This window comes from Thalassophryne amazonica, chromosome 20 (genome assembly GCF_902500255.1).
Source record: "Thalassophryne amazonica chromosome 20, fThaAma1.1, whole genome shotgun sequence".
NCBI lineage: Eukaryota > Metazoa > Chordata > Actinopteri > Batrachoidiformes > Batrachoididae > Thalassophryne > Thalassophryne amazonica.
The window spans coordinates 47,583,426-47,607,391 of NC_047122.1; the positions used below are offsets into that span (position 1 = coordinate 47,583,426).

Below are 23,966 nucleotides of genomic sequence, written 5' to 3' on the forward strand. Positions count from 1 at the left end.
CTGAGTGCTTCTAGTTGAAATATTGAATGTGGTAAATATGAACGCAGTAAAACATAGACTGTGGTAAAAATGAAAGCAGTAAAACTTTGAATGTGGTGAAAATGAAAGCAGTAAAACAATTAATGTGGTTAAAAGTGAAAGCAGTAAATGTTGAATGTGGTAAAAAAAAAAACTCAAAAGGGTAAAACGACTTGATAAAAATGGAAGGTGTGAAGTAATATTTCCCCTTTGAAAATTAGAATCATTCATAGGTTCTCCCTCACTGCATTCATAAACCTTCTCTTTGGCCCTTCTCTCTTGCCTATAGTTCCATCCTCAGCATCCTTCTCCTGATATACCCTGCATCCATCCTTTGTCACTCCCAAGGAAAATTGCAGCATCTTCAGCTCGCTCATGTCCAGTACCACCTTCTGTTTTAGTGTGTGTGTGTGCATTACTTCCCTTCCATTTGGTCTCTTGCACACGCAGTATACCTTTCTCATCTCTATCATATCAGCTGAGTCTCTCCCTTTGCCTTCTTCACCCAGCAGTCGCCCAACTTACGCTGGCACCCCGTTGGGTGACAGCACCAGTGGTGGTCAGGTGGTCGTTGTTAACCCAGGCTTTGACCGATCCAGTATGGAAATTCGAATAGTGGCTTATATATGTTGACTTTATTTACACCAGATGCCCTTCCTGGCGCAACCCTACTCATTTATCTGGGCTTGGGACCGGCACTCAGAGTGTACTGGCTGCACAACCCATGTGGCTGAGATTTTGACAAAATTTCCAGTTAACATCTTGTCTCCTTCTACCCTCCTTATTTATCCAGGCTCGGGACTGGCACAACAGAATGTACTGGCTGGACACCCCATGTGGCTGAGTTATGCCTCCGCCACCTCTACTCCTTGGACATGCACCATTCTGCCATGCTTCCACTCATTCATTCACATGTGTTCTGTCTTGCACAAACTGACTTTCATTCTCCTTCTCTCCATAGCATATCTGCACCTATCCATGCACATTATAGATCACAGTGCCATCTGCGAACATCATAATCCAGGGAGATTCCTGTCTGATCTCATCTGTCATCCTGCCAATCAACACTGCAGACAGAAAATGCTCAGTGCTGATCGGTGATGCAGTCATAAACTTTCTCTAAAGTCACAAATACACAGTGCAACTCCTTCTGGCAAACACTTAATTCTTAACCAGAATTCTCAAACATTGCATCTAGGTTCTGCCCTTCTACACTTCTTTCCAAACTAAACCAGTGTACCCACCATCACCTCTGTTCCCTTTACCAACATGCCCACTGAATTATACTTCAATCACCATTTTTCCCCCCTCAATACACATTCCAGAACCTCAACCAAATCACTCTAGAATCCGTCTTTCTCCTCTATCTCAAACCCATTTGTTTGGCATATGTACTGATGACATTCATCATCACTCCTTCAGTTGCCAGCTTCACACTCATCACTGTCACAATCTCACTTCACCTCCAATATTAAATATATTCATCCTTCAGAATTACACCTACAACCCCTGGCAATAATTATGGAATCACCGGCCTCTGAGGATGTTCATTCAGTTGTTTAATTTTGTAGAAAAAAAGCAGATCACAGACATGACACAAAACTGAAGTCATTTCAAATGGCAACTTTCTGGCTTTAAGAAACACTATAAGAAATCAGGAAAACTAATTGTGGCAGTCAGTAATGGTTACTTTTTAGACCAAGCAGAGGGAAAAAAATATGGACTCACTCAATTCTGAGGAATAAATTATGGAATCACCCTGTAAATTTTCATCCCCAAAACTAACACCTGCATCAAATCAGATCTGCTCGTTAGTTTGCATCTAAAAAGGAGTGATCACACCTTGGAGAGCTGTTGCACCAAGTGGACTGACATGAATCATGGCTCCAACACGAGAGATGTCAATTGAAACAAAGGAGAGGATTATCAAACTCTTAAAAGAGGGTAAATCATCACGCAATGTTGCAAAAGATGTTGGTTGTTCACAGTCAGCTGTGTCTAAACTCTGGACCAAATACAAACAACATGGGAAGGTTGTTAAAGGCAAACATACTGGTAAACCAAGGAAGACATCAAAGCGTCAAGACAGAAAACTTAAAGCAATATGTCTCAAAAATCGAAAATGCACAACAAAACAAATGAGGAACGAATGGGAGGAAACTGGAGTCAACGTCTGTTACCGAACTGTAAGAAACTGCCTAAAGGAAATGGGATTTACATACAGAAAAGCTAAATGAAAGCCATCATTAACACCTAAACAGAAAAAAACAAGGTTACAATGGGCTAAGGAAAAGCAATTGTGGACTGTGGATGACTGGATGAAAGTCATATTCAGTGATGAATCTCGAATCTGCAATGGGCAAGGTGATGATGCTGGAACTTTTGTTTGGTGCCGTTCCAATGAGATTTATAAAGATGACTGCCTGAAGAGAACATGTAAATTTCCACAGTCATTGATGATATGGGGCTGCATGTCAGGTAAAGGCACGAGGGAGATGGCTGTCATTACATCATCAATAAATGCACAAGTTTACGTTGATATTTTGGACACTTTTCTTATCCCATCAATTGAAAGGATGTTTGGGGATGATGAAATCATTTTTCAAGATGATAATGCATCTTGCCATAGAGCAAAAACTGTGAAAACATTCCTTGCAAAAAGACACATAGGGTCAATGTCATGGCCTGCAAATAGTCCGGATCTTAATCCAATTGAAAATCTTTGGTGGAAGTTGAAGAAAATGGTCCATGACAAGGCTCCAACCTGCAAAGCTGATCTGGCAACAGCAATCAGAGAAAGTTGGAGCCAGATTGATGAAGAGTACTGTCACTCATTAAGTCCATGCCTCAGAGACTGCAAGCTGTTATAAAAGCCAGAGGTGGTGCAACAAAATACTAGTGATGTGTTGGAGCGTTCTTTTGTTTTTCATGATTCCATAATTTTTTCCTCAGAATTGAGTGATTCATATTTTTTTTTACCTCTGCTTGGTCTAAAAAAGTAACCGTTACCGACTGCCACAATTTTTTTTCCTGATTTCTTATAGTGTTTCTTAAAGCCAGAAAGTTGCCATTTGAAATGACTGTAGTTTTGTGTCATGTCTGTGATCTGCTTTTTTTCTACAAAATTAAACAACTGAATGAACATCCTCCGAGGCCGGTGATTCCATAATTATTGCCAGGGGTTGTACAATGTTTCTCCTTACATCCATAATCTTATGTTTATATTTTTGGAGAGGGGCACTTAACTACACCTGTGTGTTGAAGTGTCCATGATCGGTATTAAACTCCAAAACTGCTCACATATACTCCACATGAACATGGGAGAAAGATGTAGGAAAAAGTAATACAGTATATATGCTGATCAGTGACCTAACCCTGAGTGGATTTCCCTGGAAAACCATTCAGTACCACTGGCATGACTGCAACAAATGAGTGATGACTTTGGGAGACTTGGTTCAGGTGTGTTAGCATGAAGGTGCAGCATCAGCTGTGACACTAATGCCCATGAAACATATGTAGATCTAGTTGTAGTTCACAGCAGGCTAGTAAACTAGCAGGTGTAGACTCAACACCACTGGAATTATAGTACCTGCCTCAAGCCAAAGCCAACTGTGGTGAGCCTCACCATGTTCTTGGACACTTGTGATGATGACAAAGATGTTTTAGTCTGGTTTCTCTAATCATAGCTCATTGATTTTTAAAAGTAACTCCATATTTGTAGTCCAGAAGTAGTCTAACATTTCTGGATGTGCTTACTGTTGAACTCATTCTTTAAGAATTACATTTGAAAGAACTCAGACAGGATCACCCAGAACTGTGGAACATTATGGGAGTTTTATTTTTCAGTCATGCTTAAATATGTTGGGTGGTATCACTGAGAGACTTATCAGCTCTTCAGAGTGGTTCAGCTGGTTATAATGGTGTCTGTGTTTGTGTGACTGAACTATAATTCAACACAAAAAGCAAGGTTATTGTGGAGGGAGTCAAAGAATCCTGCCAGTAGTCAGTAGTATTTATATTATATTTCATCCCTTCAGTGCCCCTAGTTTAGTAGCTTCAAGGACTTGGAGGGACACATGCATGAAATTGGGGGCGGGGGGTGAGAGAATGTGTTTATTGTGGTTTCCTTTCAGCTGTTAGAGACAGGGAGGGTACAGGCCTAACCACTTCTATTGGACAACCGATACGTCTTTTTTTGGTTTGCGTGGAATGGTAAGGAGGAGCCACTCTTAGTTACATACACATGCTATCAAACAGCCGTATCGTCATCTGTGGCTTGGATGCTATTTAGTTCCAAGTAGATATTGAATCACCTCACATAAATATATCCAAATATTTATACAGATTTCTGTGAATTGGTCATGATAGTTGTCAAAAACTGTCAAAGTAAATACAATGAGTAAGAGTCGACTCACTACAAATTGTGTTCTGTAATGATCTCAAGGCGCTCTAGGAATGGACTTCTAGTAAGAGTAGTAAAGTAGGATGAGTCAGTTTAGTCATACAAGCATTCAAAAATAGCTGCCTCAAGGAATAGTACACCTACTAACAATCATTCATTGCATTTTTTTTTTTTTTAATTTATCATGTCTTGCAGAAAAAAAGTTGGTCAACTAAAACAAAAGCAGTAAACACGGTTGCTTAAAAAATGCAATGAACACCAAAACACCTAAATTATTTCTAGACAGTTTGAGTCCTACTTGGATAACATTAAATTAAGCTGTTTACCGATCACATTTTATCCAGATGTTCCAAGATGTTCGTACTAAAACTTGAAAGTAAATCACATCATCTCTTGATCATTCAAAGATTCAGCTGACAAGAAAATCTGTGCTAATATCCGGAACACTGTCAGTGATGAGACTAAACCAATCAGTCAAACAGCAGATTTACAGTTTGGTTGGGATTGCAAAGTGGGAATGTCCAGTGCATCAAGATTTTGGGCTGGGCTGCACCTTGCAGGTGTTGCTTGCTGGCTGGTGCTGGTCGCAGCGTGGAGAGGAGAGGTTAATTTCTGCTGATGCATGGAGCCAGTTGCAGACGCCTTTGTAGAACTGGCAGGTGGGAGATGTTGCGCTGAGCTGCTGTCTGTGAAGGACCACTGTCCAGGTTGTTCTTCCTGAGGACACACAGGAAGTGTAGCTCTGGAGGCTGGAGATAGTGAAACTGAGGGTGATTGGTGTTTCTCACTGGGAATGGTCGGGATAACTGGATTAAACACTGTGTTTGACATTTTGGTATCTGGACCGCTGGGCTCCCTACTGAGTGAGACGGAATCTTTTGGGGTGGATTCTGTTTTATTTATTTTGAATGTGTGTTGACTTTGACCTCTGGGTATATGTTGTGGACCGTACTTGTGTTTGTTGAGGATTGCTGTGGTGGTTTATGCTCAGCCTGGATCTGGGCAGTTGGTGTAGTTACATCAGTTTGTCTGCCATCATGTGAGGTGAGCTCCGTGCTGTTTATTCCATCCCTGCTGCTGTGTGCTGGTCCTCTGCTCCTCTGTGGTTCTGTTGCACCGTTCTGATCTAGGCTCTTAACTCTCTGTGGTTCTGTTGGCATATCGGGTTCTCTCTGCTGAGCTTTGTTTGTGGACGCCATCTGCTGGCAAACTGAAGCCATAGTCTTCACCCAGGGATGCAGGAGGGTCTGCTCTGCTGTGAGTCTTAACGATGGATCTGGCTGAAGCAGATCTCTGATGAGCCCTCTGGCTTCTATACAAACACACACATATATGCAGGTTAACAAGTAACTGTGAGAACTGTTGCATGTGCGTTCTATTTAAGTTCAGTGTGCGTATATCTCCACCAGTTTGCTTACAGGGCAAACCGTTCTACAGAGGACGCCATCGCCCTCACTGTATACACACACTGGAGGACAAGAAGAGCTATGTGAGGATGCTCTTCACGGACTACAGCTCAGCGTTTAACACCACCATACATTCTCATCACCAAACTGCTGAAATTATAGATCCCCCTCCCCACCTATAACGGGATTAAAACTTTCTGATGAGCCACCCACAGTCTGTGAGACTCGGCCCCACCACTCCTCCATATTCACACTCAGCGCTGGTCCCCCTCAAGGCTGCCTTCTGAGGCCTCTACTGTACGCCCTGTACACCGACGACTGCTCTCCAACCCACACAACCAACCGCGTTATAAAATATGCGGATGATACCACAGTGGTTGGACTCATCTGCAGCAGGGATGAGACAGCATACAGGGCCGAGGTGGAGGAAACTGTCACCACCTTCAGATGTCTGGACATCCACATCTCTGCAGACCTGGACCTTCAAACACAGGGCTCTGGTTAAGAAGGCTCAGCAGCGGCTACACTTCCTACATGTCTCCAGGAAGAACAAGAACTGGACAGGAAGCTATATTCATTTTATAAATTGTCTAAAGCAGAGGGTCACCCCTTTGAGTCTGGTCTGCTTGAGGTTTCTTCCTCAAATCATCAGAGGGAGTTTTTCCTTACCACTGGCACCTGGGTGCTTGATCTGGGGGTTGGTAAGGTTAGACCTTACTTGTGTGAGGCGCCTTGCGGCAACTTTGTTGTGATTTGGCACTATATAAATGAAAATAAATTAATTGAATTGAACTGAAGCTGCTGCTGGCCTTTAATCACTCCTCAGTGGAGTACGTACTGACAAACTGTCTGGGTGTGTGTTACGCAGGCTCCACAGCTGAGGACAGAAGGGCGGTGCAGAGGGTCATTAACACTGCCCTAAAAATCATTGGCTGCACCTCTGCCTGGCCTGGAAAATATCACCACATCCTGCTGCCTTTGAGAACTGAGGCCATCACAGGAGACCCTTCACACCCTGCCTACCTCCTGTTTGACCTGTTGCCCTACGGAAGACGCTACAGGTCAACAAAGTCCCACACCAGAAGGCTGACAAACAGCTTCTTCCCCTGGGCCAAATGTACTGCAAACACCCATGGATACACATACACACACACTCACCCACAGACCTACTCCCATAAACCCCCCCTCCCCCCAGACAACAACCAACCCAATCTACAGCCACCTCCCAACCCCAGTGTTCACAATCACTGCCCTAAATGTTTACAGCCACATTTTAAATTGTACTTTGTTAATATGTTCACATTCTCACAGTACATATTTCATATTTAAACAATTTTCTGTGGTATATAAGATGTCTTGTTTCTTTTGTGGTGTACAGTAGCTCTGCGGGAGCACAGCCAATTTCGTTGTAATCTATTCTATATATGTTGAGTATATTGACTCAACTACTCAATTATCTGATACCTTAGTTGGCTTAAAAATACTTTATAAAAACTATAATTACTTTTAATAGTATTAAGAATTGGGTTCCCAGTGGACACCCGACGTTGAATCAACGTTAACATGTTGAGTCAGGTCGCGACGTTGAGCAACGTAATATCTATGTACGAGGGCTGTCCGTAAAGTATAGGTCCTTTTTATTTTTTTCTAAAACTATATGGATTTCATTCATATGTTTTTACGTCAGACATGCTTGAACCCTCGTGCGCATGCGTGAGTTTTTCCACGCCTGTCGGTGACGTCATTCGCCTGTGAGCACTCCTTGTGGGAGGAGTCGTCCAGCCCCTCGTCGGAATTCCTTTGTCTGAGAAGTTGCTGAGAGACTGGCGCTTTGTTTGATCAAAATTTTTTCTAAACCTGTGAGACACATCGAAGTGGACATGGTTCGAAAAATTAAGCTGGTTTTCAGTGAAAATTTTAACAGCTGATGAGAGATTTTGAGGTGATTCTGTCGCTTTAAGGACTTTTCACAGTGCGAGACGTCGCGCTGCGCTCTCAGGCAGCGTCATCAGCCTGTTTCAAGCTTAAAACCTCCACATTTCAGGCTCTATTGATCCAGGACGTCGCGAGAGAACAGAGAAGTTTCAGAAGAAGTCGGTTTCAGCATTTTATCCGGATATTCCACTGTTAAAGGAGATTTTTTTAATGAAAGACGTGCAGGCGGATTGCAGCGTTGGCTTGCAGCCGCCGCGACGCTCCGCCACAGGAAAACACCTCTGTTGGAAGCCTTAAGGACAAGTTGGAACATCTCCAGCTGATAAACAATTTCTCATATACTCACTCCACTGAAAGCCATCAAAAGCCGCCTGGATTTTACAAATGGTTATCAACACGGAGGTGTTTTTCCTGTGCCGCTGCGCCGCGTCGGCTGCGTCCCAACGCGCGGACCCATCCGCACGTCTTTCATTAAAAAAATCTCCTTTAACAGTGGAATATCCGGATAAAATGCTGAAACCGACTTCTTCTGAAACTTCTCTGTTCTCTCACGACGTCCTGGATCAATAGAGCCTGAAATGTGGAGGTTTTAAGCTTGAAACAGGCTGATGACGCCGCCTGAGAGCGCAGCGCGACGTCTCGCACCGTGAAAAGTCCTTAAAGCGACAGAATCACCTCAAAATCTCTCATCAGCTGTTAAAATTTTCACTGAAAACCAGCTTAATTTTTCGAACCATGTCCACTTCGATGTGTCTCACAGGTTTAGAAAAAATTTTGATCAAACAAAGCACCAGTCTCTCAGCAACTTCTCAGACAAAGGAATTCCGACGAGGGGCTGGAGGACTCCTCCCACAAGGAGTGCTCACAGGCGAATGACGTCACCGACAGGCATGGAAAAACTCACGCATGCGCACGAGGGTGCAAGCATGTCTGACGTAAAAACATATGAATGAAATCCATATAGTTTTTGAAAAAAATAAAAAGGACCTATACTTTACGGACAGCCCTCGTATATTCAACGTCTAATCACGATGTTGGTTCAACATCTGGAATCGACGTTGAGTCCACGTTGTTCTACAGTCATTTTCCGACCCCACTATGAAAAGAATGCGTTATGACATGATGGCTCGTCATTGTGTTCAGAGTGCACTCTCCAAGCAGAGCCATTGCTTGTTTTTCCCGTTCACTTTTCTCTCGTGATACAATGCGTGGCATTTTGGAGAAGGCGGACATTTTTGTTGTGTATTTCTGTGTTCAGCGCGTGTTTAATTCAATGAATCGAGTCATCAAAATTGAGAATTGATTGCTCGTGCATCATATCGAGTCAGCAATATCTCAAGGATCATGTAGAGTGGTTTATTTTGTAATGACATTGAATATTTATTATGTATTTCTAATGAAATTGCCCGCCACATCACATGGGCAAGAACCGAGAACTCACACTGCATGTTGTTGTACCCATCGCCGGATTTGGGTAGGCAAATGGACCTAGAACTGATAAAGCTTAGCTTTGATTGATTTTTGTGAAATATATTTTATAATAGACTGTGCATAGATCTATATTTAGTGGCGTGCTTTAGTATAAACCCTGAGCCCAAATCGGATCAGTTCAATCAAAATGGCGCCGGGGCTGTACAGCCGTAGTCAGATTGTAGAGGCGAACTTGTAATAGTTCAGATTTCACAGTGGGCCCAGACCAGGGTCAGAGGGGACTGACAGCATGGACAGGGTGAAGTGAAAATCTGATTCATTCATGCACTTTTTATTTACCCATGAATGAAAATGGGCGATAATTTTGCCCAATAGATTATGGGGATCAATAATTTAAAAAAATTATGATAATAAAAGGCAACTCGTTCCTGTGTTCACAAAGATTTCATCATAGATGATAGAAAAGTGAGAAAAATTCCGTGTAGGCTCTCATTTGTCCAGGTGGTTTCCATAGTAGAGAAGCTTGAATCTTTGACTGGATTCAAGCTTCTCTACTATGAGAAAAATTCCCCAAATCTCCCTCTGAAAGGAACACTATTTATATCAATCAATGATATCAATCAATCAAGGTTTATTGGTGCAAATATACAAGACAGACAATAGCATATGTCAGTGAATAATAACCAATTTGCAGGTAAATGACAGTAATTATAATTTAGATTTGACATTAATTGACAATAATACAATAACATGCTTTTGGAGGGCGGTATGCATTTTCAGAGGCCCGACGTTCATGACCAGTTGCCCAAAATGACAGATATTCACCCTCATCTAACTCGGGTGAATATCTGTCATTTTGGGCGACTGGGCGTGAACGGAGGGACTCAGAAAATGCATACCGCATGACAACAGCATGTTATTTGCATTATTATCACTTTTTACTGAGATACACAACATGTAACGCGTACATAAAAAGTTGGCTCACTTAACTTTTGTCGTGTCGGCTGGCGCATGCGCTGCTCTCCAAATTCGCCAGTGCGTCCTCATCAAGCTGGCTGCTTTAGCTGCTATCCATGAGAAAATCATCTGGAATATCCATATTGGGACCAAAACACACTTCTCGCCTTTTCATCTTTTCCTCTGCGGACAGTCTCCCCCCCGCGGACAGTTCTTGGGCTGCGCGCTATGACGTCTTTTGTTTACGCACAGCGGGCGGGTATAGCCAGATAGCGTCAACGTAAATCTGCGATACCGGCCCAGCAACGCCCCGGTAAAGTCAATCAATCAATCAATCAATTTTTTTTATATAGCGCCAAATCACAACAAACAGTTGCCCCAAGGCGCTTTATATTGTAAGGCAAGGCCATACAATAATTATGTAAAACCCCAACGGTCAAAACGACCCCCTGTGAGCAAGCACTTGGCTACAGTGGGAAGGAAAAACTCCCTTTTAACAGGAAGAAACCTCCAGCAGAACCAGGCTCAGGGAGGGGCAGTCTTCTGCTGGGACTGGTTGGGGCTGAGGGAGAGAACCAGGAAAAAGACATGCTGTGGAGGGGAGCAGAGATCGATCACTAATGATTAAATGCAGAGTGGTGCATACAGAGCAAAAAGAAAAAGAAACAGTGCATCATGGGAACCCCCCAGCAGTCTACGTCTATAGCAGCATAACTAAGGGATGGTTCAGGGTCACCTGATCCAGCCCTAACTATAAGCTTTAGCAAAAAGGAAAGTTTTAAGCCTAATCTTAAAAGTAGAGAGGGTGTCTGTCTCCCTGATCTGAATTGGGAGCTGGTTCCACAGGAGAGGAGCCTGAAAGCTGAAGGCTCTGCCTCCCATTCTACTCTTACAAACCCTAGGAACTACAAGTAAGCCTGCAGTCTGAGAGCGAAGCGCTCTATTGGGGTAATATGGTACTACGAGGTCCCTAAGATAAGATGGGACCTGATTATTCAAAACCTTATAAGTAAGAAGAAGAATTTTAAATTCTATTCTAGAATTAACAGGAAGCCAATGAAGAGAGGCCAATATGGGTGAGATATGCTCTCTCCTTCTAGTCCCCGTCAGTACTCTAGCTGCAGCATTTTGAATTAACTGAAGGCTTTTTAGGGAACTTTTAGGACAACCTGATAATAATGAATTACAATAGTCCAGCCTAGAGGAAATAAATGCATGAATTAGTTTTTCAGCATCACTCTGAGACAAGACCTTTCTGATTTTAGAGATATTGCGTAAATGCAAAAAAGCAGTCCTACATATTTGTTTAATATGCACTTTGAATGACATATCCTGATCAAAAATGACTCCAAGATTTCTCACAGTATTACTAGAGGTCAGGGTAATGCCATCCAGAGTAAGGATCTGGTTAGACACCATGTTTCTAAGATTTGTGGGGCCAAGTACAATAACTTCAGTTTTATCTGAGTTTAAAAGCAGGAAATTAGAGGTCATCCATGTCTTTATGTCTGTAAGACAATCCTGCAGTTTAGCTAATTGGTGTGTGTCCTCTGGCTTCATGGATAGATAAAGCTGGGTATCATCTGCGTAACAATGAAAATTTAAGCAATACCGTCTAATAATACTGCCTAAGGGAAGCATGTATAAAGTGAATAAAATTGGTCCTAGCACAGAACCTTGTGGAACTCCATAATTAACTTTAGTCTGTGAAGAAGATTCCCCATTTACATGAACAAATTGTAATCTATTAAAGTGATAATAATGCTGCATATCAAGTACTGCTACAAACAACAATACCATAAAACTATACAATTTTTAATGGTACTTAGCCCTATAATATTGGCATGAATTCCTTGCATGTGAGCTGCATCCTTTGCATGATATAACCTACCTGGCATTTTGTTAGAACCTGCATGGAACCTTTTGCTCGATTGGTAGAAATACAGGTTTTACAGATTTTAAATCTGCAGAAATACAGGTTTTATTATGTTGTGTCAAATGAGTATTAAATGTAAAACTACAGTCTATTATATTTCATATAAATTGAACTGCCCTCAGTAGTAAATGGGGTTAATTACTGCGTGTGTTTGGTGTTAAATGCACCTTCTTAGTTCTTGCCATGTGTTTATTATTCAGATTTTTTTAAATAAAATAAATAGTCAATAAAATATTCAAATAAGCAAGGTGTGTTTTATTCTGAACATACAACACGTTGAAACAACGCAGTTCTCAGGCGTTGAAACAACGTAGCTTTCAGACTTTGAAACAACGTTGATTTTTGATTGTAAGTTGAAACAACGTAGTTTTGAGACGTTGAAACAACGTAGTGTATAGATGTTGAATCAACGTTGAAACAACACAGGGTGGGCGGTGAACCAACGCACATCTCCGACATTGAAACAACGCAGCTTTCAGACGTTGAAACAACGTTGATTTTTGATTGTATTTGTAAGTTGAAACAACGTAGTTTTGAGACGTTGAAACAACGTAGTTTATAGATGTTGAATCAACGTTGAAACAACATACAGGGTGGGCAGTGAAACAACGCAGTTCTCCGACGTTGAAACAACGTAGCTTTCAGATGTTGAAACAACGTTGATTTTTGATTGTATTTGTAAGTTGAAACAACATAGCTTTCAGACGTTGAAACAACGTTGATTGTTGATTGTATTTGTAAGTTGGAACAGCGTAGTTTTGGGACGTTGAAACAACGCCGTTTTGAGATGTTGAAGCAACGTTGTTTTTATGTTGTATGTTTTAGTTGAAACAACGTTGTTCTCTGACGTTGATTCACATATGTTCTTCAAAGTGATCTGTTTCAATAAAAAAGCACAAGAAAAATCATTTTTCAACAATTTATTAATATCAAATGCATCACCAGTTTATCACGCTCAGAAGTTATTCATGACCATATTTATGATGGTTATGGACGGAAATCTTCAGAAGATATAGGAGTAATGTTTCATTTAATCAACCTACAATGCCTGAACAGAAAACGAGCAATCACGCAATTAGGCGCTGGATTGCAGCTTAATGTTTAACGATAACATCAAATTGGCAACATTGATTCAACATCTCAAAACTACATTGTTTCAACTTAGAAATCCTATCAAAATCAGCATTGTTTCAACGTCTGAAAGCTACGTTGTTTCTGCGTCTGAGAACTGCATTGTTTCAACGCCTACCCTGTATGTCAAGCAACCCAGTCCAGTCGAAGACTCAAGCTTCTCTACTATAGAAACCACCTGGACAACTGAGAGCCTACACAGAAACATACCCTGTATGTTGTTTCAACATTGATTCAACATCTCAAAACTACAGTGGTCCCTCGCTATAACACGGTTCACCTTTTGTGGCCTCGCAGTTTTGCGGATTTTTTAGTCCAATTTTACATGCTTTTTTTTTTTTTTTTTTTTACAGCGCATTGTGTTCTGCGTCCTCATCAAGTAGGCCAGTCGCGGCACCGCGAAGGGAGAGTACGCGCGTTGTGTTCTGCCTGTCTGTTTATAAGAAGCTTCTCGCCCAGAAGAAAAAAGAGCACCAACAACTACCCATAACTGTGTTCTTCACTCGGAAAAAGACACCTGCACCGAGGTGTGACTCAGTGGAAAAAGACGTGACAGCGGAGCAGCGCCACGACGAAGAGGTGTGATCAGAGGAACTGTGAAATACTGGTCAGTCACTATTAATAATTTCTTATGTGTCCAACCTCGTACGTTGATCTTTAAAATTAAATTTGTTAGTTCTAAAAGCCATCATAATTATTTATAGGAAAACGTTCTGTTTTTATTTCTCAAACAAATGTTTGGGCCTGAAAACATTGGTCTTATTTTTCTACTAAGGTTTGAACTTTGAGAGTGTTTACACACGAGAGAAAAGTGAGAAAATGTTAATGCCTGTTTGAGAAAAGTGTAGAAAGTGTGTAGTGAGGGGTTTTACAGCCTTAAAACGTCTATAATAATTGTAAAAAATAACGCTGTCTACTTCGCGGATTTCGCCTATTGCGGGCTATTTTTAGAACGTAACTCCCGCGATAAATGAGGGACCACTGTCCATTGTTTCAACATCTCAAAACTACATTGTTTCAACTTACAAATACAATCAAAAATCAACATTGTTTCAATGTCTGAGAACTGTGTTGTTTCAACGCCTACCCTGTTGTGAAAGTGTAGTGACACGGACCCACAACAGGGGGCGCAAATGAACGGTCAATAGATGAGCCAAAAATTAACAATTTAATGTTGTGAAGGAGCACAACAAACATACAGACAATCTCAGAATAAGATTTCAGTCAATCCACAAAGGTGACGTGTGGGCAGGCTCGAGGATAGAAGACGTCTGTCCTGAGAAGAGCTGGAACCACACGATTTCCGCCGCCACCGAACCTGGTGAATACTGGAGCCGCCAAGTCCCGAATTCCCAGGTGATCACCGTCCCCGACTGTCGGATCTGGTACTGCTGGCGAGAACAAAGACAGTCAGGTGTAGGTGTGTGCACACCCAGTAACAACAACGGTGGGAATGCCACCTCCACCTCTCACTCAGAAAACAGGTACGTGCAGTAGTTGAGAGTACTTATCACAGAATAGCGTGGGGAGCGAAGACGTCAGCTCTCCACGTCTCTCACACTCAGCCTCCGGCTGCGAGCACTCACGGAACTGACTGCAAACACTGTGTAACAAACACTTGTCAGAAAAGACAAAAGCAACGGCTGAGAGTTTTACCTCCAATGAAGTACGATATCTCGGCGATGAGGTGGAGATGACGTCTGGGTTTTATGGAGTGCGATGATGAAGAATGAGTGACAGCTGTCAGGAATTAATGAGTGACAGCTGTCACTCCCGGCTGTGTCCGTGGCGGCAGCGCCCTCTCGTGCCTGAAGCCCACACTTCAGGCAGGGCGCCCTTTGGTGGTGGGCCAGCAGTACCTCCTCTTCTGGCGGCCCACACAACATACCCTGTATGTTGTTTCAACGTTGAGTCAACGTATTGTGCCCACTGGGTTAACTGAGTTTGTTATTGTTTTTGTTTGTTCTGTTGTGTTGAGATATTTTAGTTCACTGATTAATCTACATTGTCATTGCTTGTTTGTTTGTTTTTTTTTTTTTTTTTTTTTGGTGTTTGTTGTTATGAGTCCATAAAGGGGTGGGTGTTTATAAGGTTTTGCTTCTGCCTACACGCTTTCGGCTGCACAAAATTGGGAAATTGTCTACGAGTTTTTTGTTAAGTTATGTGTGTGTGCGGAATAAATGTATTCATTCATTCATTCAGTATGCTTGAGCATTGTGCTGCTCACCCTCAGAGATAGGATCCCAGTAGGGGGACAGAAAGTGGAACTGTCCTTTTTTTATTAACTGGAACAGCTCTTCCTCATTGCGATCTCGACTGCGGAATGGAGGGAAACCACACAGCAGGATATAGAGAATAACACCCAGAGCCCATACATCAACAGCAACACCATAACCTGCTGGGACAGCGCAGTTTGTTTTTGGAAGAAGAAGAAGAAGAAGAAAAAAAACAGAAAATGACACAAGGCACAGTGTTGATGCAATGAAACAAAGAGGGATTTAAGTGTGAAAGAAATGTTAATCAGCCACTGACGTGACACTAACCTGTTTCAGACAGAATCTCTGGGGCTACGTATGTGGGCGTGCCACATATTGTGAAAACCGGTTCAGTCACAACCATTGCAAGACCAAAGTCTCCCAGCTTCAACCTGCAGCTTCCATTTGTGACATCTTCGATCTGCAAGAAAAAAATAAGATACAGGCAAAAAGTAGAGGTTGTATTTTTAATTTTCACTTATTTTACACCCAAACACTTGCACATCATGTTGCACAATACTGACATTTTTATGTATTTTTCAAAATACTGAGAATAATTTCTGGAGTTTAACTCCCCTCCCCTATTCTTTCTTTAGAGGCCCATTGTGAATATTTTTGCATTGATGCTCACCAGCAGGTTTTCTGGTTTGATGTCGCGGTGGACGATGCTCTTGCAGTGGATGTAGTTCAGAGCCTCACTCACATCAGACACCATCAATCCTGCTTCTGCCTCAGCAAACTTTCCCTTCTCACTGATGGCCTCAAACAGATCCCCCCCGCTCACCAACTCCATCACCAGGTAGGAGTGAGTGTGCGTGTGGTGGTGCGCTAACAGTCGCACTATGCGCGGGTGACACAGGATGGCCAGAAGGCTCAGCTCATTCTGCATCATGTGCTCTCGACCAATCAGCTTGGAGCGTTCGACAATCTTCATGGCCATGGTTTGCCCGCTATCCCGATGACAGCACTCTCGCACCACTGCGAAGTTCCCGTCACCGACAATGCGTCCGATTTCATAGCAACGCTCAATGTCTGACAAGGTGACGTCCCTCCCATCTGAGGGGAGGTCAAAGATCACCCCTTGCTGTAGGTCTTTGTGTCCAGACCCTACTCCTGGAAACGGTCTTGAAAGATGTGATTGGATGAAGTTCTTATCCTCAATGCTTGGATGAGCAGTGGGAAGGCTAATGGGAAGCGCCGGCATTCCCACTTCCTGCTCTATACGGAAATGTGCTTTCTGCTTCTTTAACACAGGAGGAAGAGGAACCCTTCCAAATACTGAACTGGAAAATTGTAAACTTTGATATTTAGCTCTTCTTGCTAAGCAGTTTTCACACAGTGTAGGAGAGGAGGCGTCCACCTCCCTCAAGTCCTTCTCTTGTTTAAACAGACCGATGACAGAGGGCTGTCTCTCTCTGACTCCACCCTTTACGTACAGTCTCTGTAGGTGGTTGGGAATGTGAGCAGCTTTTCTGCAGGTGCTTGTTTTATGAGATTTCTGAGGGTCTGACTTTTCTACCTGCTGTGTGTCTGTATGGTGCAGTGGACGTGCGGACACGTGGACATTATTATGTTTCTTGACATGCACATTTGTATCCAGTTGTGTGTCTTGGTTCGTCTGTGTCCCACTGCTGTCTGTCCCCTCACTATATCCACTGTCGTCCTTAGCTGCTTTATCAGGTGCTGGGCGGAGTTTCTTCTCCCATGCCCGAAGCGCATCGGCTTGGTAATGGGAATGTTCTGGAAAGAGCTCCTCCAGGGCCTCCTGCACACTGCTCAGCTCCGGACGGGCCTTCCCCAGTGCCAGGAAGGCCACCTCACCACGGAAGAATTCATACACACCCTTCACCTACAAAGGTTTTAAAAAAGAGAGAGCGAGAGAGAGTTGATGAGAAGATCACAGTTTGAGCTCATTTCTCTGCCAAGACTGAAGGAATTTTAGATAGGAGTCACAACACGTGATCTAAACCTAATTTCTTACAACACAACTTCACTAAGTCTACAGTGTGTTGGCTTTATTGCCATCTAGTGGTGAGGTTGCAGACTGCATTATGCTGTCACCAGTAATGATTTTGATTACCTTCACATTTTTGCTGGTTTCGTGACAGAGATTCATACTCGCTCAGCTTCTCTTGTAATAACCGGTGTGTATGATACTCCATTTCACAAACATGATGGTTCTCAAACTTGTTAGCCTGAACTATCAACCCAATAGATAGATAGGTAAAACTTTATTGATCACTTGGGCAAGGGCCCTCAGGGACATTAAGGTTCCATTAGGAGCACAGCACAAACAACACAGGGTATACTGGTGGCCAAGTGGTTAGTGCGCTCGTTTTCAATGTGGAAGGTTCCCAGTTCAAAACCCACCCTTGCCACATTTCTCCATGTAATGTGGAGTTGTGTCAGGAAGGGCATTTGGCAACCCAGAGTGAAAACAAAGAGTAGCCAAAGGAACTTACTTACAGGGCACGGTGTATAGGGGAGCTGCCACTAATTACTCTTTATTTGTCTTCTTCAGCCATGTTGCAAAATGTGAAATGTGTATTTCTCTGTCCCTTCTGGGCAACTGTATCAACATGACTGTGCAAAATGGGCGGCCTCCATGAGGGGGTCCACTCCCACGTAGATATGAAGATCTCATTTTAAGCTTATGAAAACACATCAATTTGTTGTTTGCAGGTAATTAAACACCAATGAATGGATGGCGGTGAATGCGATAGTTTATTTCTGCTAATAAACCTAGCTAAATCCTACACACTGTAGCTTTAACAAACACATTGATAAAATGGAATTTTTACATTCTGGAAAATTTGAGTATAGGCAGCACGGTGACAGTGATTAGTACTGTTCCCTCTCAGCAAGAAGGTCGTGAGCTCGCTTCCCACCTGGGGCCTCTATTTTTTTTAAATATTTATATAATTATTTAGAACAAAAGCGGTGTAAAGAAATCAACAACAAAACTGATTTACGGAACATTCCCATTATAAATCCTTGATTGACCCAAAAACAAAAACAACAACAAAAAATTTACATCTACACGCAAACCTTGTATTTGCACACCAAGAACTAAGAAAAAAGAATAAGTAGACATGGATGCAATAATAAAATAAACCCAGCAAAACAAAAATAAAATGGAAACTAAAAGCATGTATATGGGGATTTTTTAAATTTTATTTCTCTTCAGATTTATATAAAATCAAATCTAAAGGGTGAAACATACATTCTCCAAGACGTCCAATCACTGTTGAATTTTTCTTGTTCAAGTTTCAAAATAAAGGTTAATTTCTCCATGATAAAAATATCATATATCACATGTGTCCAGTCCTCGACCGTGGGGTATTCTGTTCACAACCATTTCCTTGAAATAGCTTTTTTAGAACCAATCAACAGAACGTATATTTCTCCTCAAGGCCTACAACAGTGTCTGGTTTCAAACCCAAATACATTGTTTCAAATGAAATGCGATTGTTGTTTTTAATTCCTTACCCATAATCGTATTAATATTCATCCAGTACTCTAAAATAACTGAACAACTCCAGAATACATGGTAATGATTGGTCTCATTTTTGCACACGACCTCCAACATGAAGCGGTTTGGTTGATGAAACCCAAAAAAACACGTCATGTGCTGGTGTTTTAAATAAAAAGCTTACTACATTTTTCCACCCAAATTCTTTCCAGGACAGGGCACATGTACAGTGCATCCAGGAAGTATTCACAGCGCCTTATTCCAGAATGGAGTAAATCATTTTTCTCCTCAAAATTCTACTCACAACACCCCATAATGTTTCCACTAATCATCCTTGAGATGTTTCTTACACCTTAATTGGAGTCCACCTGGGGTAAATTCAGTTAGTTGGACATGATTTTGAAAAAAAAAAAACACACCTGTCTACATATACGGTCCCACAGTTGACAGTGCATGTTAGAGTACAAACCAAGCATGAAGTCAAAGGAACTGTCTGTAGACCTCTGAGACAGGATTGTTTTGAGGCCCAAATCTGGGGAACAGTACAGAAACATTTCTGCTGCTTTCAACAATGGAAGAAGGTCAGATACTCCACGACTCTTCCTAGAACTGGCCGCTCATCGAAACTGAGCAATTGGGGGAGAAAGATGAGGTGACCAACAATCTGATGGTCACTCTGTCAGAGCTGCAGGATTCCTCTACGGAGAGAGGAGAACGGTTCATCTTTCAGCAACACAAATGACTCTAAGTACACAGCCAAGATATCAAAGGAGTGGCTTCAGGACACCTCTGTGAATGTCCTTGTGTGAGCCAGCCAGCCAGAGCCCAGACCTGAATCTGACTGAACATCTCTGGAGAGATCAGAAAATGGCTGTGCACCGACGCTCCCCATCCAACCTGATGGAGCTTGAGAGGTGCTGCAAAGAGGAATGAACAAAACTGGCCAGAGATTGGTGTGCCAAACTTGTGGCATCATATTCAAGAAGACGTGAGGCTATAATTGCTGCCAAAGGTGCATCAACACAACAAAGTATTGAGCAAAGGGTGTGAGTACTTATGTACGTGTGATTTCTTAGTTTTTTTAATTTTTAATAAATATGCAAAAAAAAAACAAAAAAACAAAACAAACTGCTCACACTGTGCCAGTGCACAAACCATCACACCGGCATCGTGCACGCCTGCCCGTCGGTGCAATGTTTCATGGTTCGCTCATACGAGCTCTTCCGCCGTGCATCGCCCTGAGTCGTACATATTCGCACTATGTGTGTTTGGGGCCCTTACGGAGGTCGCGAATGAGAAGAACAGTAGTAGCCAGTAAACCAGTATTGATCAGTATGTCTGGTATTTATAATTATATTTGCAAACTGTTTTTCTTTTTTACTTTCACTTTTGATGCTCTGTGTGCTTCTTACCCTGTGTGCTGCTATACAATGCTGCTGGAACCTCAGTCTCCCTGAGGGAGTCTTCCCAAGGGATCACTAAAGTTCTATCTATTCTAATCTTGTTTGCTGCTAATACTGATCATGCATTTGCACATTTACCTTCCATGACTGTCCATGCTGACAGTTTCATAACATGAACAATGCCTTGGGGTGGTGAACTGACTTGTTTCCAAGCTATAGTGAAGGAGTACACCTTTAAGTACAGCACTTCTCTGGACAGCTGTGCATGCTGAGACTCACCTCTTGTGCATGGGGTGTGAATAGCCGCGTGACTCTGGCCCTGTGCCAGCGAGGAAACCCCAGCGCCTCTGAAATATCCAACAGCAGTTGCTCAAAGGAAACCACACCCCTGCGATTCAGCAATACTGTCACCTTGGTAACAGAGAAATAAAAATGATGTGCAGGTGTTGATGTGTTGCAATGTGAACAACGCTTGCAGGTGGTTTTGAGCTCACCTTCCGAAGTGCAGTCGGACCGCAGGGCCACACGACTGTGATCAGATGCGGCCTATTGGCGCTCTCCTCTGCATGGCGAGTGTGGAACAGAGGGAGGTGAGGAGGAGGGGGAACAGGGCAGTGTGTTCTCTTGTGGATTTGGCCTGTCGGGTGGGGGCGAATGGGCCACAGCTGGGGCACCCCACCAGCACGCTTCATCAATGGCATGGGGGGTGCTGCAGCAGAAGTGGGGAGAAAGGTGGACACAGTGATTAGTCTGGCCGAGACAAAACACGACCCCGATTATCGAAAGTGCACTTAATACTGCTGACATAATCACGCTGTGGGTGGGAGTTTTTTTTCTTTGATTACATAAATAAAAACAATACGTAATAAGATAGCCCCTCTGCCTCCTTGTGTGTGTGTGAAAACAAATCCGGCTGATCAGATTTGACTGTTTTCCATCACACAGAGTGCAGAGGCCATTTGAGATTCTTGAGGTGCCTTGTCCCGCTTGCTAAATTATTTAGACTTCCTTAAGTCATGTAAGGCCACACACATGTACGTGCATGCACCCCCAGCAAAAGCTCACTTGCCCTGGTTTGGTTTCAACTGAATCTGCATGATTAATGAAGCAATAGAGACATAGAGCATCTTTGATGTTTCACTTTCTGCTGCTAACAGAGATGTGATCCATCCAGACAGCTTGGATTTGGTTTTATTCTCACAGATACTTAACAACACACAAAAGTAAAAGGCCGGACAACACAGTAATTTGGCAGAACAAATAAATAAATAAATGAGTTAACACTTTTTTTAATGTATCGACTCAAAAATAAGACTTTATTATAGTTCAAACTTGAGTAAAACAAATTTTGATTCATTAGTGTTAAATTTGACATAAAAAAAACTAAAGCATGTTGCACTATGACACAACCCTGCAAAAACTCAAAAATCGTACCAATTATATTTCTCTCATTTCTCATCAAAATATATAATTAGACTTAAGGCACTCACCTCACAAGTAAAATCTCAGTAAGCTATGAGGATGTGATTTTAGACAATGCATTTAAATATCTTGTAAATTTAATGTCTTGGAAATATCTTTTTTTGAGTCATATCTGATACAAAACAGGATTTCTGATATGTAATAAGATTTTTAAGATACTGTGTTATTTGTAAAATATGTAACACTTCCTAAAACTAGCAAAACATTGCCCAAACTGTGTGTTCTCAGTTAATTTCAAAATCTTATTTTAAGAAATCTTTAGTACATTTTCTCTTGGTCCATTGACAGTTTTTTTTAACATGAAAAAAAAGGTGTAACAACTTTTAAAAATGTGCCAGTGGAACAAGTGAGAAATTGAGCATTATTATATCTTACTGAAATTTTGCTTATCTGGTGATTGTGAACTTCTGCAATTAAATATAATTGTAAATCTTATTTTAAGAAATCTTAAGTAAATTTTCACTTCATCCATTGAGAGTTTTTTAACATGAAAAAAGGTGTTTTAAGTTGTAACAACTTTTAAAATATGTGCCAGTGGAACAAGTGAAAATTCAATATTATTATATCTAACTGAACTTTTCCTTATTTGGTGATTGTGATTTTCTGTAATTAAATATAATTGTAATGTGTAATTAAATATTTTGACAAGAAATTAGATGCGTGGGAAGGTTTTGATTTTTAGTGTAGGAAAGTAATGGTCCAGGGACCGTTGTAGTTTGTGAACAACCTGTTTATTGTGTTTTTATTATTATTATTATTATTTCAAATTGTTGAGTTCAATTAACCTGCATACTGTAAGTTGAAACAGCTGAAGATATGCAAGTTCATTTAATTTAACCAGTATTCAGAATTTAGCTGCAATCAAAACATATATGTAACACTAACTTAAAATATTTAAGTTCAACAATGTGATTTTTGAGTATGCTTAAAACAAAATTGAGGTATCCTCAATGTCTTTTTAACAGAAGTCATTCACAGTGGCACCAAAAATCTCTTCTTAACTCAAACTTAAACAAAATTATTATCTTTTATTAAATGGGATTCTGAGATTTTCAAAGCTCCGAGAAATTAATGTGAAGAGAATGAATGTTCAATCTAATAAGATTTTCCTTTTCCCTCCCAAGTGTGATAAAACTACATCTTTAAAATGTTGGAAAATTTTGAGCATTCTTAGTAAAGTGTAAATAATCTGGAGATTTAGTGTTATTTTTTTCTCTCTCACCTGCTGTTCTCCCTTTGCGTGCCGCTTCACACCCATAGCGCGCTCTCTGCATGCTTTTGGAAAACAAAACAATTCAGTTTTTAGTTTGTTTTTATTTCCATAAACTGCTATTATCTGCTCAGTTGTTCCTCCACTGAAGGCAACCGGACGCGTTCCGAACTGACCGGACTTGGCGTGGAACGGTTACCATGGCAGCACGTCAAGTTACACGAAAAAATATCTCATTTCTCATTCACCTGTCAAAATAAAGGCGTAAAAAAATAATAATCATCATCACGGTTTCGGTATCTAAACACATCTTAAATGGTAAATGGACTGCATGGATCTTACAGTAAGAATGTGTTTTTCATGTGTTTGAGCTATTATCTGCAAAGGTTCATAGTCATTCAGGCAGTGGCGGCTCCTGAAAAACTTGTCAGGAGGGGCAATTTTTCTGATAATAATTAAAGCGATCCATACATTAAGCAAGACAATCATATCAATAGGACAGCACGGTGGCTTAGTGGTTAGCAGCACTGTTGCCTCACAGCAAGAAGGTTTTGGGATCGATTCCCACCTGTGGTCTTTCTGCACAGAGTTTGCATGGGTTCCCCCTGGGTGCTCTGGCTTCCTCCCACATGCAGGTTAGGTAAAATGGAAATTTTATAATTGTCCAGTTCTCCCCTGTAAAAGAGATCTTGAGCTCAATGGGACTAACCTGGTTAAATTAAATAATATTTTTGTTAACTGATTAACTCATAGAGCGATATGTCCACCAGATGGCAGTATACAGCAGAAAGATTTCCCATCTGGCTACATAAATTACAGGTGGAAAGCGATGGAAGAAAGTTGCATCCAGAAACATTCACAAGCAAATCATCAATTAAAATGAAGTGGCCCCACAATGAATTAAGCCACTTATTCACACTGGGAGCAA

At 41.6% G+C, this 23,966-nt stretch overlaps 1 protein-coding gene across 1 annotated transcript; it reads right to left on the bottom strand.

The window, feature by feature from the left end:
- Positions 1–4,026: 4,026 nt before the first annotated feature.
- dclk3 (doublecortin-like kinase 3) lies at positions 4,027–23,183 on the bottom strand. The gene is made up of 7 exons (XM_034160586.1): positions 23,051–23,183; positions 20,841–21,055; positions 20,626–20,757; positions 16,103–17,320; positions 15,760–15,892; positions 15,444–15,611; positions 4,027–5,732 (listed from the first exon to the last, which is right to left on the bottom strand). The coding sequence occupies exons 1-7, from the start codon at positions 23,100–23,102 to the stop codon at positions 5,320–5,322; spliced, it is 2,331 nt and encodes a 776-aa protein (XP_034016477.1). The 5' UTR covers positions 23,103–23,183; the 3' UTR covers positions 4,027–5,319.
- Positions 23,184–23,966: the final 783 nt, after the last annotated feature.